Source organism: Littorina saxatilis, linkage group LG2, assembly GCF_037325665.1.
Source record: "Littorina saxatilis isolate snail1 linkage group LG2, US_GU_Lsax_2.0, whole genome shotgun sequence".
NCBI lineage: Eukaryota > Metazoa > Mollusca > Gastropoda > Littorinimorpha > Littorinidae > Littorina > Littorina saxatilis.
The window spans coordinates 37,245,249-37,265,344 of record NC_090246.1 but is presented as its reverse complement, the minus strand read 5'-3'; the positions used below and the strand labels follow the sequence as shown (position 1 = coordinate 37,265,344).

Genomic DNA, 20,096 nt, shown 5'->3' with positions numbered 1-20,096 from the left:
AGATTTATCGTCCTTGACACGGCCAGTTTTCACAAGCCGGCAGTGTGCAGTGTTTCGGAATTTAGTTTCTCGTAAAACCTGCAGGGAAACACATCACAGTGCAGTCCTGTCTTCACGATCGGCGGCAGCAGCTATGACGGAGAAAAGCTACCCAAAAGGTAGGCCACCATTTTGTGATATGATATAGTATAACAGTACAGTATAAATAAAATGTTTTGCCGTTTTGTCTTCAATGTTTGTCTCGATGTTTACAACTTATCACTGTCGGCAATCAACAATTAATGACCGACATGACCTTAATCTTCATCAGCGTTCTTGCACAAGGAGCAACAAATCTGGTCGCTTCTGTTGTCAGGGCGTGTGTGCGCGTGTGTGTGGTGTGTGTGTGTTTGTCAGTGTGTGTGTGTGTGTGTGCATGTTTGTGTGTCAATGTTTGTGTGTCAGTGTTTGTGTGTGTTTGGTGTGTGTGTGTGTGCAATTAACGTGTTCAGGATCTTACTGCAAATTGATAATGAGAGTCTCAAAAGTGCTGGATCATAATAAAACAACAATGACAAATATTTTGATTAACCTTCACCGTATCACACTTTGCACTACACAGTCCGGATGATGTGGGTCGTGTACGACCCATACTTTTCAAAGAAGGATTCAACGTAAAAAGTATATGGGTCGTACACGACCCACGCCATCCGAATAGGAATAAACGTTTTGTCACCTCTTTGCAGAGTATGGGTCGTACACGACCCACGCCATCCGAATAAGGATAAACAACGTAAAATTGTTTACGTAATTCCATATCATCCGGACTGTATAGTTCAAATTACGTCATCGTTTATTTGTTTGTTTAGAAAGATGATCTTTCCAAAGTTGGGCAATGGGAAGGTCGTATGATGACTGGAGATTACATGAAGTCTCGATTAAAAACTCCAAATAGTTTCAGAGATAAAGACAATTTTGTGAGGCTCTGGGTCGTCATGACCCACGAAGCACAGTGAAGGTTAAAGACAATAAATAGTTGATCCTGGTTGTTTAAGAATTCCTTTAGAAACATAAACATATATCAGAAATATAATTCCCTGTTTATTAAACATCAGAAAGCAAGTACTCAAAGACATCTGATGCAGCAGTACATTGCCTATCAGGGGCGGATCACATCATTTTTAAGGGGGGGGGTTTCCACATTTCTTTTAGGGACAGATCGACGACGCAAAGCAATTAGTTGAGGGCGCGAAGTGCCCGAACCTCCCAGGGCGGTCCGGGGGCATGCCCACCACCCCCTGGAAAATGTTGATAAAAACAAGGAAAATGGAACTATCTCGTGCAACCTCAGCCAACAAATTACCCAACTACCTTCCAAAACCGTCATTTAGAAGACAAAGGCCGGCTCTGAGGGGGTCCGGGGTCATGCCTCCCCGGACACTTTTTATAAAAAGAAGGAAAATGAAGCAATCTGGTGCAATCGGAGCCATCATTTTTTCTTTATTTTCAATTTTTTAAAACTTTTATTTTCCTTTTTTTATTTTTGTTTTTTAGGCTGGGGGGGGGGGGGGGGGGGGAGGGGTCCGGAACAACCCCTGGGTCCGCCACTGTCTATGCATGTGCAGGTCAGAACAACATACTATGTGAAAAATCGATCAAACATAGGTAAAAGGCACTGAGTTATTGAATCTGTGCACTAGAGGCTATTTTTCTTGCTTAAAACGTAAGTTGACTTATGGACATGTGCTAGCTCTCTGTTTTATGAACAGTGTTGGATTATCTCTGGAAATAGCCCCTTGGAAGTGAAGTTACATTCTTAAAGAAGTGTCAACATTTTGTGAATCATTCTGTGCGACCCCCGCAGTGGGGCACTGCGGTTATGAAATTAAAGGCCCCTCCTGTTTTTGGAACCGCAGGAGCTTTCTAGTTTGCTGTTAGGTAGATTTTTGGTTCCTCTTTCCTGTCATGCTCTCTTTTTCTTCATGAATTCTTTTCTTTTTTCTGCCTTCTTGCTCATTCACCTGTATTTTTTCCAAAAATCTCTTCTCTTGCCGCTTGTCTCGCGATTCATGTATAGTTTAATCTGTTAGTGTTCTGATGTAAGTCCAGCAGTAGATAGGTTAAGCCTATTTTAACATACTGGAAACTGGTAATCTTCCAGTAGGTATTAATTTAGTTTTACTAAAGCCTGCTGGGACACAAGTAATGGGTTAGTGCATTTGTAAACAGGAATCGCTTGACAAGTGGCCCCCTTCATCCCCCCCTTCCTCGTCCTGATATGGCTCTGCGTAGTCGGCTGGACGTTAAGCAACAAATAAACAAACAAACAAATTCTGTGCGACGATTAACCTGACTTGGGGCCTAATCGGGAGATTGAAACATTTTGATAGTGTTGCTCTAGGCTCATCTCGGGTGGAAAACATTATGATCACCCAGGACAGCAACTGACATAACAACCCCGTTTTTGACCCTGTGACTCCTTCTTATCTTAGCTGACATGGTGATTTAAAGCTTTGATTGTCACATGAGAAGGCTTTATATTACACCTGATAGCCCTTATTCCTCGTAAAATACATACAGGACACAGATACCTCTGAAACATATGTTAAGAGCACTGAAAAACCAGGGCAGGCACGGTTACAGAGGCATTGTTAACATGTGTAAAGTTTTGTGGTCATAGTTAAAAAAAAAAATTTGAAAAAATGTTGAGTGTATCAGAAAATTATCACACATTATCCCAGCCAACAACATAGAGAATACTACATGACTTGCTGTGTTGTACCAGATTTACACAAGTTTGTTTTTTTAAATCTTGAATTGCGAGCAAAAGCGAGCTGTTCACTATTTGAAAAAGCAACGAGTATATATTTGGTACGAAACAGCAAGCCATGTAGTATTCTGTTTATCCTATATACTGTACTTACGTGTATTTTACTCAAAACATCCTGCAGTCGAGGTGGTCAAATGAAGACGCTTCTTTTGGAACCTCGATCCCTTCCAGTGCCTGAACTGTGGGAATCAAATCGATGATGATGCTGTTAATTATACAGTGTCATTAGAAATAACGACTTTGTGACAATGTATACGTTCAGATTTCATTTGAAACATTTCCATTTATGCTATTCATAACCTATATTTGTCTTATTATTTTGCAGGCTCTGCCTTCCCTCCCTTGACCAAGGGCAAGCTTAGACTTTACAGCATGCGATTCTGTCCCTTTGCTCAACGCACACGACTTGTCCTGGCTCAAAAACGCATACCGTGAGTTGTTCTAGCTGTTGTTGATCTTTTCTAATTCTTAAGTATAAAAAGTTGGAAACACTTTGATGTCAAAATGGTAAACAAAAAAAATTAAGAAAACTCTCAATCTCCCATGAATTCACCTGTCATATCTTGCTGAATTGGTGTTCGGCAAGTTTGAATATATGCTCTGTCTGCCTCTCTCACAGTTTTTAATTTCCCCTGAAAGAGAGACGAGCCCAGAACAAAAGCTTAGGAGTGTACAAGAATGCTGCAACGATATCAGGACAGTGGTATTATTGCTCGCTTGTACTCTGGCATTTGGTAGAGATAGTTAGAGCCACTTAAAGCCACATATAATTCCGGACTACTGATGCCATGGCAAACCATGTAAACATGCATTAGGAAGAAAAGACAGTTTTGGGGGCAGTGTTTAGAGAGTTCTTTGTAGTGTTATTGTGTTGATGTTGTTTTTGTTCAGCTTTAGTTCTGAGACGACCTTTTGGCTTTCCAAATAAGTTCCGCCTCGCCTGGCCTTAACATTTTGTACCCCTCCTATGTTGACCAAGTTTTTTTTAGCCAAGACCAGCTGTGCTGCAGCAGGTCACTCAGAATTGTAGTAACTGTGTATCAACACGCTGGAATGCAGGCGTTAGACGTTACAGGAAGCGACTGAAGCTAACAGTCTGAGTGGATATATCCGTACCTGGTCGGATAGCCATATGAGTGGGTACGGATATATCCCTACCTGGGAGACAATGTTTGTTTGCTTCTTTGTTCTTTTGTTTTCTGCTTTCTTTCTTTTTTACTTATAGTTCTACATCTAGTCACGATGTTCTTCTGCAAAAACTGTCAAAGAGAAAAAAGCAAGTTAAAAACAGCTGAATGATAAAAACTTGAATCACATTCACTTCAAGGAAATTACATAGCAAATTATCAAGCCACTTACAGATGATTATGACAGTTCTTCTCTCCGCCAGGCATGAAACAGTCAACGTTGACCTGAAGGAGAAACCAGAATGGTTCTTGGAACGCAATCCACTGGGAATGGTGCCGACGCTGGAACAAGATGACAAGGTCGTGTATGAATCTCTCATCACGTGTGACTACCTTGACGATGTCTACCCCCAGAATCGTCTGACCCCCGCTGACCCCTACAGGAAGGCTCAGGACGCTATGCTGGTTGACTACTATGGAAGCAAGGTTAGACTAAAAGCCAGCACTGTCTTAATAGAATAGAACTAAAAACCAATTGGTTTTAACTAGCACCATGAATTTCCGGTATTTTACCATGTGTTTTTTCTTTCAAAGTACCACAAAATAATTAGTCAACCAGTACTTAAGTCCTACTGGTTTTGATTGCATGTGACAGGTTCTTTTTTATTAAATTGAAACTGTTAAAATGTTTACAATGCTATTGTATGACTTGGTGTGGCCACTTTACATTTTAATTTTAGTTAGATGTTAGTGAATATCAGTAATTAAAGTTGCATTATGTAAAACTTTCAAATCCTTTCGCTATATTTAGCTAAAATAGTGAACATTAGAAATGAAAGTGAGTTTTTGATTACTTTTAACTCTTTCACAATTGCAAGCCTTGTTTCAATTTTCACTTTGGTGGTAAGGGGAGGACGCAGGGAATAAAACCAAACTCTTTTCAGTACAATGAATAATTAAACCTTCTCATCCTTTTACACACTCGTTAATCATAGATAAGCCTTTGAATCAGTTTATGAACTCGGGTTCTTAGAGACTAAATTTCCAGTATCTCAGATTTCTTTGGACAGTGCATTCCCAACTACTACAAAGTGATGCGGACAGAGGGCAAAGATGAAGAAGCAAAGGAAACACTCACCAAAGCCTTGCAAAAGCTGGATGAAGAGGTTTCTAAGAGGGGCAAGTTCTTTGGAGGTTAGTGTTCGTAGCGTACAATAAAGAGAGAAAATTTGTGTACGTGAGAGATAGAGAGAGAACACAGAACTTGAAAGTTCAATCGTGCAAACTTGACAGTTCTTTGCAATGGGAAGGTCACCAGGGAATGTGTATGTGTGTGCACGAGTGTGAGTTGGAGAGAGTATGTCTGGGTTTTCACACACATGTACATGAAAAAGTAAATTACCTTTCTCTGGAAATGTATGATGGGTTGAAATCACTAATGGCAACAATAGATATAGAAGGCATTTTTCAATTTTAATCACAAGAATGTCCTTGTGGTCTGCATTCTGCCAGGCTGTTTGCCATCACTAGTATCAAGCCATACCAGGCTTGCAATGCCCTGACAGTTTGATGGCAATAGTGCCTGAGTCAGTCCAGACAGGTCCCCCGAACGCTGCGTATGGCTGCCTGAATAGCGGGGTAAAAACGGTCATACACGTAAAACCCCACTTGTGCAAAAACATGAGTGAACGTGGGAGTTTCAGCCCATGAACGAAGAAGAAGAAAGTCCAAACAGGTATTTGTTTTGAACTGATGAAGCAAGAGGAGCTAATTGAACAAGCATGAGAGCATAAAGTATTTGTGTGTGTGTGCGTGAAGTCTACATTTTTGTGTTTAACATTTTTAAAGAAAACTTTTGTATGTACACAGGTGAACAGGTAGCGATGATTGACTTCATGCTGTGGCCATGGTTCGAGCGAATCGGACTGCTGAAGAGTGCTGCCCCCGACCTCTTGCCGTCAGCAACCAAGTTTCCTAAACTGTTCGCCTGGACACAGGCCATGCTGCAAGAACCAGCAGTCAAGGCCACGCTCTTTGACCTTGACACCCACATGATTTTTGTGCAGTCTTACAAAGACGGCAAGCCAAATTACGATATTGGCCTGGAACGCTGAAATCAGTGGGCAATGCCCTCCGACAAGACTGGCCTTGACTTTAGAAATATGGCTGTAAATTTGACATAAATTTAAGTGCCTATTAAGTATTATGACTTGACCACTAAAACAAATGAAAACACAAAGCCAGACTCCAGAACTTTGATTAAAAAGTAAATAATCACAAGTTAAGTGTGTGAAGTGTTTTTTTGTTACTGTTTAATCTGCTCAAAATTTTAAGACATATACATACCGGTACCTTTTACTTTTAGTAAACATAATCTTTAACATTGTCAAAACAATTTTTTTTTTACCAAAAAGTGTTTTCGCTTATTACAGTTTTTAATGTGCAATGACCAAACTAGGAATCAGTAAAAGTTGCAGCTCAGTAAATTACGCTTGTCGGCTTGATGTACGTGTAGTTGTTACTGTTTTATGCTTTTGACTATCCATGTGACAATAAAAACCGGTCTACCCAATTATTTCATCTTAAATAAGCTTAGTCACAAATATACTTCTATGCAAGGCCATCCATGCTCCAGAAAGGCTTGCTTAAATTGCTCCCAAGTAATAAAGTACTGTTCTCATCTTGCTTCTTAAATACTTCAGTAGTGATATTCAAGATCTGATGTTCCAATTCAAACTTGTCATTTAGAATGTTGTCATTGTGACAAGTAATTTGAGGGTATTGTCTGATCTCTGTAATTAAAATATAAAAAGAAAATCCAAAGGTATTAGTGTTTTAAGTCCAAACTTAACATGTTTAATCCAGAAAATTATGAATGAAATGAGCATAAAAGCAAATCTTTTACAGTTCAAAGTGCCACCACAATTAATGGTGCCTGATGCAGAATGCTCTGAACAATTTATTATTTTTTTAAATGGATCAATACATAAAAATTGCTCTTAAACTAAAGTGGTGTAAAACATAAAACTTTATTTTTTTGTCAAGAAAAGCTGTTATGCTCAGTGTGAAAACTAACTTGCTCAGTGGCAAAATCGCTAAAAACAATGTGTTATTGACTTTTGCTTATTTTCAGTTTGGTGCTGGTAGGCCTACATTAAAATTACCGCAGATTTGAGTATGGTCATGTGATGACTGACCCACTCCTGTCAGTAGGTTTTTTTTTTTTTTAATGCATGCCTACATGCTTGAAATGTTATTGTTTTGCTGACTGTGTGATAGCACTGGTATTTGATCAACCTGGTTATATATATATTGTCATGCACATATCATGGATATTGGACATATGACACCAAAATAAAAATGTGATGAAACTGTTTACGTAACTGTACATTTTAGTGTGTAGCTGTTCAACCCTTTTAAAGCTTAAATATCCACACACACATTCACACATAACGCACACTTTCAGAAACAGAGACTGAACTTTTCAGTTTATATACTTTTACTTGACAGTTGATTGGTCACAAATTATTTCAGTCTGAAAGTTTTAGGGTTTTTCTGTGTGTGAAATAAATTCACCAGTTTACATCCAATCAGATGTGACAAAGGATCCTAACATTGCAGTCCTAATAGTAATGTCAGAGAAAAATACCACCACTTAACCTTCACCATGCGTCATGGACGACCCAGAGCCTCACAAAATCTTCATTATCTTTGAAACTATTTGGAGTTTTTAATTGAGATTTCATGTAATCTCTAATCAACAAACGACCTTCCCATTGCCCAACTTTTGAAATAATATTTTTGAAAACAAACAAATAAACGATGACGTAATTTGAACTACACAGTCCGGATGATGTGGGTCAGGGACGACCCGTATGGAATTACGTAAGGAATTTTACGTTATTTATCCTTATTCAGATGTCGTGGGTCGTATACGACCCATACTCTGCAAAGAGGTGGCAAAACGTTTATCCCTATTCGGATGGTGTGGGTCGTGTACGACCCATACGTTTTGCATTGAATCCTTCTTTGGAAAGTATGGGTCATACACGACCCACATTATCCGGACTGTGAAGTCCAACGCGTGATCCGGTGAAGGTTAAACAAATTCATGTGCGAAAAAGATAGCGCTACATCACAGTGTCAATGAGTGGTCATCCTTGATTCAATTACGTGTTACATGTAACTATCCCCCTCTTGACTTTGTATGTTGTCTTCCCATCCTCTTTTGGGGGGGAACATAGACAATAAAGCTTGGTTAGTGAATGATACAAAATATGAACCCAGAAACGTTTTTGTTTGTTTTTACTTTACTCAGCTGGAAACCAGACAAAACAGTTTTACTGCCAGGTTTTTGCCTCTTAAAAATACATTATTCTTGAGATTGGACAGTTGTCTGTTTAAAAAAAAGTAATGACAAAGTCAAAGGAAGATGAAACATGTTGCAAAACAATATCACAAAGCAAAACAAGTTAAAAAACACCTCTCTCTCCTGGAGACAGACACACACACAAGCTTTCTTTTCAATCGGGCAAAACATTTCTTGCAAAACTGAGCTATGTTACAACCTCAGGGTTCGACACTAGCGGGGGCGGGGGGCGGAACGCCCCAGAGTTTTGTGTTCCGCCCCAAACATTGCCGAAGCTTGGGGCCCAGTCCGCCCCAGAATAAATTCCAACAATGACAAACCGAAAATTCTAATGCCAGAGCCAATCAATAAAAATCGCCAGTCAAAGTCGTCGCTGAAATTTGATTTACGATCAATGCCGCAGTCAAGAAAAAAAAAACATTGAAATCGTCGAAGGACAATGCCGCAAGGGAAATAACTCCCAGACTGCGCTCTTTAGCGTGAGAGATAAGTATCGCCTTCAATTTTAAATGCCAAACGCAAAATGTGGCGACACATCCCTGGTGTAAAAAGACATGGAAATGAAGATGAAGAACAGGGTGGAGAGAAACGAAAACATGAGACCGATGCAGCCAAAATCGCGAAGCGCTGTCGTAATTTCAATGTCAAATGGTTGAAAGAATTTCCCTGGCTTCAGTACGATGAAGAAAAACAGACAATGCATTGCCGCCCGTGAATACTGAGAGTGGGCCCCAGATTTTTGTTTTCCGCCCCAGCAATGTCCATCTCTGGGGCCAGTGTGGCCCCAGGCCAAATAAGTTAGTGTCGACCCCTGAACCTGCACTTATATCAAATTAAAACAGCACCATGCACTCATCATGATCTGCACAACCACTTTTGCAAATCGTACTTCAAATAATCCGCAGCAACAAGAAAATATGCAAGGTAGGTACTTCTTTGACATGCTTTCACACTAAGCTGCATCATTTTCGATAAAAAATTCCACATTCTACCTGACAACTGTCTCACAAATTTGCAAGTTTTTATTTTCTCACTCTCAGTTATTTGTCAGTCATTCTCTTCCAGACTTTTCTCTTCAATCTGGGATTATTGATTTCCATTGTTTCCTCATCCTTTCTGTCTCAATCCACAAACAAGCGAATATTAGTATTCTCAACAGTTACTTTTTCACAAAAGTTTCACCACAAAAGCTGAGGCAGTGTATACTCAAAAACACACCACATCCAATCATAAAGCAAGCAAGCAAGCACACACACACACACACACACACACACACACACACACACACACACAGTTATGAGCCAAAGATTAATGTATTTTGAAGGAATTATTTCCGTTACAGTGCAGTCTAATGCACATCACCCTTTCACTCACATTTCTGTGATGAATATTTGTGCACTCGCTCATGCATTCATAGAAGACTAATTTCTGTGTTGAGGGTACCCACACACACACACACACAGTCAGACACACACACGCACACTCTCCCCTCCTCCAACCAAGACATCACTCAATATGCTGATGCTGGTGTTCCTGCCACAGAACGTTCACTCTCTCAATAGCACGCTGACCGGCCTGACTATAGATGAAGATGTATCCACTGCAAGCAATGATGAATAGCCAAGCAAACCACAGCAAGTAGTCTGTCTCCTCTGTGGGTGTGCTAGACAATGGGCCGTCATAATCCTCAGGAGACAGTTCCACACTGCCGTTTGCTTCCAGTCCTGTGGAACATGATATAGAATACACGTGTTGTGATAAACATCACGTGTGAATCTGATCATTTCAAAATGATTTCTCTTTTCTTAAAGAATAAAAGAGAGATATAGAACTAATATTTGTACAGCAGTCCCTCTCATGAACGGACACCCATAGGCCAATTTTGCAAATCTGTCCGTATATAGCAGGTGGTCAGAAGGTCAGTGTCTGTAAGCTATGGCAGGAAGCTTGGCTCAATGAAGCGCCTTGTAGTCCTAAAAATACGGTAAATAAGGTTCAACATGTAATGAACCGCCTGGCATTGGCAAACACAACAAGAGGAATTATGTCCCTTTATGTTTTACTGCAAGAAAAAACATGATTCATTTAATAATTTATTTTGAGTAATTTTGAGTACAGTCAATAAACATCCAGGTTTGAAAGACTCAAAACAAAAGTGATGTACCACACTTCTGACCAAAATCCCCCCCCCCCCCCCCCCCCCATCCTGAAGGCTACCTGTGCACCCAAGTTAACACAGTGAATGACATAACTCCTGATTCCACTTCTATTACATGTACCTTGTTCAGATGACAAAGAGCCAGGCTAGCCATACCGCCCTGTAATCGATTTGGTTGCAGTCAAATTTTGGCGATCATCTGTCCGCACATTGCAGGCATGACCTACAGTTTGTACCGAAAATGGGTGCCCGCATCCGTGTTTTGCAGGCGGAAAAAAAACTCCATGCCGAGCAAATTTGTCTGTACATGTCACGTGGCAGTAGGGGTCTTACATCGCAGGGACTGCTGCAGCGCATTTTTTACGCTACTTATATGACAAGTTTAATTCACAGACTTCTGAAAATTGTAACTAGTCTGCATCAGCTGGTTCATGCACAATGGTTTTGACGTAACTCTAAGTGAAAACAAGATAATCTGTGGAACATTCTCTATATCTGTTATCCCAAACTTCCTTTAGCGTCAAAAGAAAACCAGAAACACAATTTCTACTTTGCACAAATAAGAAAACTACCTGTAGTGTTTGTGATAAACTGCAACAGAGTCTGGAAATGTCGCTCTGTGTGGTTGAATCGCACAGCTGACCGAGACTGATGAAACAGCATGATGTTTGGGACCGCCACTGTTCCAAAACGTGCATTCAGGCTGAAAAACAATGTATGTATGTTAACAATGACATAAAACAGAGAGAAAAAAACACAGAAAAACAAAACCAAACATACATATCATCATAAAATATCAGTGTCAGACAAAAGGCTGATATAATTATTTCAAGCTATTGCTTGACCCAATTTCAGGTCGCATGCTCTTACATTTCATTGACAAAGGTAAATTTATGTGTTTTTTTTAAACAGACATTAAGTGTTTCTTCTTGTCAAAACATGTCACCGTCATCTCAAGTTTTGAAGGAATAAATTGTTATGTTATGTTGTGTTGTATTGTGCTTTACTGTGCTGTGTGCAGAAATAGCGTTATGCTAAGGTGGAGACAGACGCACAACACAAAATGATGTTTTCGACAAAAACACCATCTTAAAACGTCGGGGAAACACATGTTTTTAAAGAGGGGATGTCACACGCGAAACACACAGATGAAGCGCGGTGCATGTTTTCACAGAAATATCGGTCAGTGTCAGCTTTACCCGTCCACCTATCGCCTTGTGTTTGGGTTAAACAACACGGCTGGCAGTGCCCACTGATACGGTCAGTGTCAGTTTCACCCTTCCAGCTACCGCGCTTTGTTTGGGTTTGTAAACAACACGGCTGGCAGCGCCCACTGATATTATTGCCTCTCTTCAATCGTGACAGGCTCCATAGACTCTAGTTAGGATTCATGGGTCCGATACTACCCTGAATCAGGACCACATCTGAGTCTGCCATTTGTTTCTATCTCCGTGGTGCCGGAAACCAAGTCACGTGAGTTGATCGTCCGCGTTCATTGGCTGACAACCAAAACGTGTTTTCAGATTTTAGAGCATGCTTTAAAACCCAAAACACGATGCAAAAACAAGAAACAGTGTTTTCTGAAACGCGTTTTGGGGGATGTCACACGGGAAACACGCTGTTTTGTGTTTGTTTTGAAAGAAAACACTGTTTTGTGTTGTGCGTCTGACATGGCCTTTACTCACTTGCTAAAATGGACAGTGTCAACAGCCAAGACCTCCAGCTGAGGAAAGGCACGAGCCACCGCATTGTAGTGGGGGGCGGTCGCCGCACAGAAGTGACACCAGGGAGCGTAAAACATCACCAGCACACAGTCTGCAGTGGTGTGGTTCTTGTCAAAACTGAGCAGCTCAAGTAGGATAGTACTGTTCACCACTCTCACCGTGGCTGTGGTGTTCTCTGTCACATTCCTCCCCACACACTGAAACTTGGTCTTTTTTCCAGAGTCTGTACCGTTTTTCTTCTCATCCTTCTCTGCTACTTTGGAGGAATTGACAGTGGAGGCGTTGGCCACATCGCTGCTGCTGTTTTTGTTGTTGTTGCTGGCAGCGGCAGCAGCAGAACGGCCAGACTCAGCGGCAGCAGAGTCATCACTGCTGGAGGATGATTTCTCCACCTCCTGGAACTCTTCAATGACGGGATTCAGCAAGAACTTGATGAGATTCATCAGTGAGAAGAACCGTCGCCCTCCAGTTCGTTTCTGCTCAGTCCCTTCTTCTGTCTGTTCTGTCCACACATCGCCCTCCTGTTCTTCCCTCCCGTGACCTTCTGTTGACTCCTCATTGTTGTCTTCATCAAAGGACCCAAATGCTTGCAGGGTGATTTTGACCGGTTTTGCTTTTTCTCTTTGAGAATCTTCTGCATTTGCATCGCTTGCACCATCCTGTGGTTGTATAATTTCTCCACCATCTGGATACAAGCTGCTCTCTACTCTTTCCTTTTCCTCTGGAATTCTGTTGCTAGCTTCTTTTTCATCTTGCTTCCTCTCTGTGCAGTGTTTTCCTGGAGCAGGAATAACATTGTCTGGTATGTCACAATCTTCATCATCCTGCACACAGACACAAAGCAAATGATTAATATATATATATAATTCATACAATGAAAGATGAACAAACTTTGTTCTTATTCAGTGTTTTTTTTCTAGCATTAAATATTAAAATGTACATTACAATGTAAAATGAAGATAACAATTAACAAAAGGTCAGTCTCATAACAATCAATGAATCACGCAACATAGATACTGTAAATACATTTTTGTTTAAATAAACAAAGAGAGAAAAATGAAAAAAGAAGGAATTAAAACACAGATATAAATAGGGACAGGTATTCTCAAAATGCAGCCCTCATATACAATTATATATATATCAGTACCTGTACAATCAGACACTTTCACTTTGTTGCATGTTACAGGGACTGGAGATTTCTACAAATACAGTAAAACCTGTCTCTAACGGACACCCTTGGGGAATGGTAATAGTGTCCCTATTAGACAGGTGTCCCTTCTTCACAGGTGGAGGGGCCGGGGCAATATTTTACAAAGAGCACGTAAAATGAACAAGACACTTTTTGTCAGTCCTGTAGTATGTATTTATTGGATTGAACATGAGACTCACTGAAAATGTGAGTAAACAAATGATACATGTAGCAAACAACAACAACAACAACATCCCCCCACCTACCCCGTTCCCCAAACTTACGCAAGTCGGACGTCACAAAGCTAAAAATAGCTGACTCTTCATCAGTCATTCAACGGGAAATTCCGCAGTGTGTCTCGACCAAATTGGGTCAGCTCTTGTTTCATTCAGTTTTTCTAGTCTCAGCATAAATGCATGGAACAAAAATTTAGCTGTGTTAACTATTGTTTTCTTCGAACGATTGCTTACAAAGAGAGAGAGATCATCACGTCTTCTTTTTCCGATTTGATCCTCGCGATCTGTTTTACCACATCCCATCTCCTTCGCCACATCTCGGCATGATTGGCCGCTATCTAGTTTTTTCAAGGCAGCGACACGCTGCTCTAAAGTCAACGCTTTTCTTTTTCCTGCTGGAGATTCCATTTTCAAACACAGTAGTCTACTGTTGCTTTTGGTTGTGACTGTATCCACAATGCGGAAAAGCGAAAGTGAGCGAAGCGAAAGTGAGTGAGCGAAAGTGGGTCTCCATCTAAGGCCAAAAAAAAAAAATGCTTTGGTTACGGTTTCCCGACCGACCCTAACTTTTTGGGCCGACCCTAACCTTTTTTTTTGGTCCTAAAGCTAAAAATAAAATGAACCAAACACATGTACATACACACAAAAAAACACACACACACACACAAAAACCCACCGAAAACGACAACACCACGGCACAGAGAAAACATCGATCGCCGGCGAGCAGACAACAACAAGCCCGACAAGGGACACCACTCCGCTTTTTACAACTCCCATATCCAAGGGAAGTCAGTCTCGTGCGTTCGTTCGTTGCGCGAACGTAAAAAGATGTCGTCTGCATTTGCAATCGTATTCGGAAAGTGCGTTCATATCGAACAAACACGACTGATAAGTCGGTACTCGAAGAGTGCAACGTTGGTGGACATTTTTCATGATTTTCATCCAACTTTGGACGGCAAACTGTTCGGGATAAAATGTGTTGGGTCGACGAAAATAAGTGCCGAGCCCGAAGACTCTTTCGAACTGGACTTTGGCATGACTCTCGAAAACTATTTTTATCATTTCAAGAGGGACCAACCAAAAAAAACAAAAAAAAACAAAAAAAAGTTTAATCGACCTACCTACCCTATTTTTTTTGGCCATGAAACCGTAACCAAAGCATTTTTTTTTTGTGGCCTAAACAAGCCACTGATTGGTCAGAAAAGGGACAGGACAACCAATCAACAACCATTTGTGCTACGGCTACGGCTGCCGAGCACTGACTGCATAACAGTCGAGTTTTTGAAGTTGCGTTTTTATGTACGTTGTGTCCGTTTGTGACAGTGTTTACACTTCCTACTGTCCGAAAAATCGTGTCCGCGTCCGTAAGTGGCAGGTGTCCGCCCGTTAAAGGTTAGTTATTGTTGAAATCGTGTTCGTGCCATGATAAACTGTCCGTATGTAGCAGGTGGCCGTTACAACAAGGGTCCGCTGGACTCAGGTTTTACTGTAGTCAAAACAGATAGACTGCTAATGTCCCAAAATAAAGAATCAAAAAACAAGAATGGCAAGTTCATGGAATGTTTATAATTGACAAAACAAAACATTGACAAGAACCCAAATGATCAATCCGGCCATTGTCTCTTTTTAACAAATGTTCACCAAGCATACTTACAGCTATCAATGACAATGTGTCGTCTCCCAAACCAAGTGCAACATCCTGGAGCTCATGGGTTTTCGGAACTGATACTGATGGCTCCTCTCTGTGGGATGTGTCTTCTGGTACTGTAGATGGAGTTTCCAACTGAGCTTCTGCGTCACAACACACTGTCAGGAGGATGCTAGACAGTGTTGCTAGTATCCACCCTTTCTTTAACTGCATTCTACCTGTCAGAAATTTCAGAACAATTGTGAATTTATTATTTTAAGTAACAAGAAAAAGTGAAATATATACTGTGTGGTTTTTATGAAACACTCAACTTACTCAAAGCACACACGTGACATAGTAAATTAAATAATTTTAATTGTATCAATGTCTGGAAAAAAATCCATCAAGAATATCACATTTATTTGTCAACACTTACTAGGCGAGGAGAAAACACAGGCATTTTAATCCTGCCCAACCACGATCAGCTGTCTTACTCAAGTAGCTCGTCTTTTGTACAAATCAGTTGTAGCTTGGTTTTCCAAAAGACCTGTTTTTGTGTCATAATATATATTTCTTAACAATTAATCATTGACTATGTGCGGCACGGCTGTTACTTAACATATATGAGACACATAACAGGGTTTATGTTTTGACTGGCTGAAGCGTCGGCATCAATTTGTACTCCACCCCCACCCCTCCGCAATGAAATGAGAAGGGAGATGACTCGTAGCTCATTACTTGCGCATGCTGTCTGCATCTGATAGCAGGCGCTCCGCGTTATTGTGCGCATAATCCTGAATGGTTGGGTCCCAAATTCGTAATTAGTTGTGAGGTGCAGTGTCTAAATGGGTCTAAGGACCAGTACTTCGCTTTCAAACCTGCTAACAGTCATTACTTTTGTGTCCCCGTCGAGGTCTCACACTTCACACGACTCCATCTTGAATATTTTGTCTGCGCGTCTGTGATTGGTCCATATAGTCAGTTCATAATATAATCCAATGAGCGGGAGTGTGTTTGATCACCATACCGACATGTAAGTGTCTACTTCAGCTTCAGCACGCGGTTGTCCCGGCAGGCGCCCCTTTTGCCAGCGATTTGTGCAGTAACACTGTTATCTCGTCCATTTAAAGATTTCTGATGGCGGCGGCAGTTGAACGAGAAGGTGTGCATAATTATTCCTACGTGTTCCCTTTCGAAAAGAATTGGAATGAGTCCATTTTCTTAAAGTACATGTTGGAACGATGGACAGACAGTTTCGTGTACGCTGCCATTTACGTTGTCGTCGTCTTCGGCGGTCAGTTGCTGATGAAGACACGACCACGTTATGACCTACGCCCCATCTTGGCCCTCTGGAGTGGCATCCTCGCCATCTTCAGCATTGCCGGTGCCATCAGAACGGTGCCGGAGCTCGTTACTGCTGTCGGAAAGCACAGTCTGCAGTACTCCATTTGTGTTCCAACCTACTTCAAGGGCGTCACAGGATTCTGGTCGTTCCTGTTCACTGTGTCGAAAGTTTATGAGCTTGGGGACACTCTCTTCATCATTCTGAGAAAGCAGCCTCTGATCTTCTTGCACTGGTACCATCACATAACTGTGCTGCTGTATGTGTGGTACAGCTACACGGACCACACGGCCCCTGGTCGGTGGTTCATGGTGATGAATTACGTCGTTCACTCTCTAATGTATTCTTACTATGCTCTTCGAGCCCTGAGAATCAGTATTCCAAAGTGGATCAGCATTGTCATCACCAGTTCACAACTTCTCCAGATGATTGTCGGCGTCTGCATCAACATCATGATCTATCAGATCAAGGGGCGTGGCGAGTTCTGTCAGCAAACCTATGAGAACCTAAACTACTCTTCTCTCATGTACTTCTCATACTTTGTGCTCTTTGCCCATTTCTTTTATACAACCTATATAATCGAAAAACCAAAGGGCGTTCTACCAAAACCGTCAGATGCAAGAGATAAAAAGCATGCATAGGTACTAATGAACACAACAGGTTCCATAACTGTCACTCAGTGAAGTTGTGATCAAAAACTTATTAGATGAACCAGATTCAAAAAAGGAATGTCAAGTGCTGCATGAAAGACTGCATCATCATTTCCAAAGAATAGTCAGAAATGTGCCAGCTTTGTTTATGTTGAGAACTCTGATTCTGAAATGGCAGTATTGAATCCAGAACTTAATTTGTGAGCTTTAAGACTTACCATGAACCTTCAACTCAAGTTTTAAGACTTTTTGTGAAAACCTGCATGTTTCTGCAAAGTTGACTTGCAGACTAAAGGTAGCATAATTGAGGAACACACTGAGGTTGAAGCAAAGTAGAATTTGAAATGTCATTGCCTTTTTCTGATGTCATCCAACATTCACATGTTCTTAAATGTCGTAATCTTTCCATTCAAGTTCTGTCTGAAGTTTTTCAATTTATCAAGTATTCATTTCACAAAAAAGCACACTGTAGGCATGCAAATAATGAAAGACACACACAAAATGACATGCCATGATCTATTTATGACCATGACTAATAGTTTGTATACTTTGGTTGAATAGCTCTGCTACGTGAGGTTTGGGCTTGTCACATTTTAAAAATATTTCTGTTCACATTAATTTTTGTAATATACTATTGATAGTTAAATTGTTTTGTGGATTTTAAATAGTTCTACTGATTTTGATTGAAATTTATTAAGGAGATTTCTATAGCGCATAACTAAACGAAATGTACTGAAATGATCATAAAAACCGTTTGTTTTTTTGTAAGTGTACACTGGGTGTACATGAAGTTTTTTCAGGAATGTTTGTGTCACAAACTTTTCAGTGTATACAACTTACAAGTAAAAATGTATGAACTGAATTAAAAAGTTTGCTTTTGGAAGTTATAACACTATGTTACCTGGTGTTTAACGCAGTTTTGGTGTTTTGGGGGATTGATGTAAGGTAGTTTTCTTCCCCCCTTTTTTTTTTAAGAGGAGAACTTCTTGTACTCTTGTTTTAATGTTAATGAACGGACTTGAGCAGAAACCTTTAATGTATGCATGGCCAATTAGATACATATTGAATATCTGCTAATACAAAATACAGCTTTGAGGAGCTACCCTACAATTAACACAGATTTGGGACCCAACAAAATAACACATCGTCGTACTGTGGAATAAAGCTATCAACAGTTTGAAGTGATTCAAAATCAGCTTGTGAGAATGAAGTCATTATTCTCCCATGGATAGCATTTTTCTGTTACAATAGGGCTTTGCCTTTTTATTCATAAATGTACGAGTGCAGTGTAGTTTTTCTTGCAACACTACCTTAGCAACTCAAGATGGTTTTTCTTCAATCAGCTTAACTTCAGGAGGGGAAAAATTAGAAGCAGTTATAAAACGAGACTAGTCTTGAATGAAACTTTAAGCTGCAAGAAGTTTACAAGTTTGATTTTTTGTGTATTTTCAATTGAACGAAAAGAGAAAGGGAACCACGGAATGTTCAGATGTCACTGGTCTCCCGCTTTGCAACTGCAACAATGCAGGGACTGATCTTCCTCCGAAAGCGGCGTATGGCTGCCTAAATGGCGGGGTAAAAACGGTCATACACATAAAAGCCGTGGGAGTTTCAGCCCATGAACGAACAAAACAAAAAAACAAAAAAAAAAAGGGACTGATCTTCTCTGCTAAATTTTGTGTTGTGTTTACTATCAACTGCTGCTGAAGCAATCCTGTTGTGTTTTTAGCCATTTTTCTATTGCAACTCTGTTTTTTTTTATTGTAAATCTTTTGACTGGCTGTGTGTATGTAGTCAATGTGAGAATGGACACTGATGTCGGCATTAATTCATTTCCTAAGTCAGTAGCTTGAAGGTTAAGACTCCACTTGCAGTTGCAGTTCTCCCTTCTTCTGTGTTGTGTGTTACTCCAGAACAGTTGTTTACAGTATTTTACAATGTCTTTTTTTTTTATAAAAAGATTCTTGGTTCATTTAAACCAATATGCTAACACTGCTATTGGATTGTACTGTTTAATGGGAAACTAAATTTTTTGTGTAGACCATCAGGTTACAGTGAAGTTAAAACATAAGCCAGAAATGCAGTAAATACTCCTGAAATATTGATCTGTTTTGAAGTGCTTTAGAACATAAGACAATGACCATATCTTTTACGTTGTCTTTAGGTTAGACTGTCCAATCAGAATGTGATAAATACATTTCTTATGCCTGCAATACAGTATCAACTTTCTATTTTGTCTTTTTCTGAAGAAAAGTAATATTTAATAAGTTAAATTATTTACAAATTGCATGCATCATGCTTGTACCAAAATTCCAAAAACAGATAGACTGCCAACGTTCTAAAATTCAGAATCAAAAAACGAGAATGGTGGGTAATTGGAACGTTTATTATTGACAAAACAAAAAGTTACATTTACTAGTATACATGTATGTACGTCGACCCAAAGGACTTTGAAGTAGACAGACGGACAAACACTTATGAAACAGATAATATATTTATCTCAAGATTGAGTGGCTCGCTTGCAAAATGCTGGCAAGGTAATGATCAATCAATGATCAATGAGGTAATGATCATTACCTCGCCAGCATTTTGCAAGCGAGCCACTCGATCTTGAGATAAGTTCATTATCTGTTTCATAAGTGTTTGTCTGTCTGTCTACTTCAAAGTCATTTGGGTCGACGTACATACATGTATACTAGTAAATGTAACTTTTTGTTTTGTCAATAATAAACGTTCCAATTACGTACCATTCTTGTTTTTGATTTTTTACCAAAACTGTTATTTTTCATTTTCCTGAACTAGAAATTCTGAATACAGTATTTGCAGATGCTTCAGAAACAGGCTAAGGCCAACAAAAAAAAATAG

At 40.1% G+C, this 20,096-nt stretch overlaps 3 protein-coding genes across 7 annotated transcripts; 2 read left to right on the top strand and 1 right to left on the bottom strand.

The window, feature by feature from the left end:
- On the top strand, positions 1-7,312 carry LOC138958903 (glutathione S-transferase omega-1-like). The gene is made up of 5 exons (XM_070330232.1): positions 1-158; positions 3,135-3,240; positions 4,200-4,422; positions 5,007-5,130; positions 5,806-7,312. Exons 1-5 carry the CDS (start codon positions 134-136, stop codon positions 6,048-6,050), a joined length of 723 nt encoding a protein of 240 aa, XP_070186333.1. The 5' UTR covers positions 1-133; the 3' UTR covers positions 6,051-7,312.
- Positions 7,313-7,412: 100 nt separating this feature from the next.
- LOC138958902 (thioredoxin domain-containing protein 15-like) lies at positions 7,413-16,196 on the bottom strand. 5 transcript variants are annotated; one of them, XR_011453542.1, is made up of 6 exons: positions 15,978-16,096; positions 15,267-15,478; positions 12,149-13,011; positions 11,036-11,166; positions 9,123-10,029; positions 7,413-8,504 (listed from the first exon to the last, which is right to left on the bottom strand). XR_011453542.1 is itself a non-coding variant. In XM_070330229.1 (5 exons), the coding sequence occupies exons 2-5, from the start codon at positions 15,471-15,473 to the stop codon at positions 9,812-9,814; spliced, it is 1,419 nt and encodes a 472-aa protein (XP_070186330.1). In that variant the 5' UTR covers positions 15,474-15,478; positions 16,135-16,196; the 3' UTR covers positions 7,413-9,811. The 5 variants fall into 5 exon arrangements, 4 of the variants coding, with proteins under 4 accessions (XP_070186330.1, XP_070186331.1, XP_070186329.1 ...); XM_070330229.1 differs by lacking the exon at positions 15,978-16,096 and adding an exon at positions 16,135-16,196 and having other exon boundaries at positions 7,413-10,029; XM_070330230.1 differs by lacking the exon at positions 15,978-16,096 and adding an exon at positions 16,118-16,186 and having other exon boundaries at positions 7,413-10,029.
- A 92-nt stretch (positions 16,197-16,288) lies between these two features.
- Positions 16,289-19,626, top strand: LOC138958901 (very long chain fatty acid elongase 6-like). The gene has a single exon (XM_070330227.1). The coding sequence runs from the start codon at positions 16,377-16,379 to the stop codon at positions 17,220-17,222; it is 846 nt and encodes a 281-aa protein (XP_070186328.1). The 5' UTR covers positions 16,289-16,376; the 3' UTR covers positions 17,223-19,626.
- Positions 19,627-20,096: the final 470 nt, after the last annotated feature.

Excerpts from the sequence above, each read along its gene's own strand:
- LOC138958901 (XM_070330227.1), top strand. The coding sequence starts at position 16,377 with ATGGCGGCGGCAGTTGAACGAGAAGGTGTGCATAATTATTCCTACGTG.
- LOC138958902 (XM_070330228.1), bottom strand. The coding sequence starts at position 16,029 with ATGCGCACAATAACGCGGAGCGCCTGCTATCAGATGCAGACAGCATGC. Across the intron at positions 15,479-15,977 it reads GATGCAGACAGCATGCGCAA|GTAGAATGCAGTTAAAGAAA; the intron begins GTAATGAGCTAC and ends AATTTCTGACAG. Across the intron at positions 13,012-15,266 it reads ACACATTGTCATTGATAGCT|GATGATGAAGATTGTGACAT; the intron begins GTAAGTATGCTT and ends GTCTGTGTGCAG.
- LOC138958903 (XM_070330232.1), top strand. The coding sequence starts at position 134 with ATGACGGAGAAAAGCTACCCAAAAG. Across the intron at positions 159-3,134 it reads GGAGAAAAGCTACCCAAAAG|GCTCTGCCTTCCCTCCCTTG; the intron begins GTAGGCCACCAT and ends ATTATTTTGCAG. Across the intron at positions 4,423-5,006 it reads TTGACTACTATGGAAGCAAG|TGCATTCCCAACTACTACAA; the intron begins GTTAGACTAAAA and ends TTCTTTGGACAG.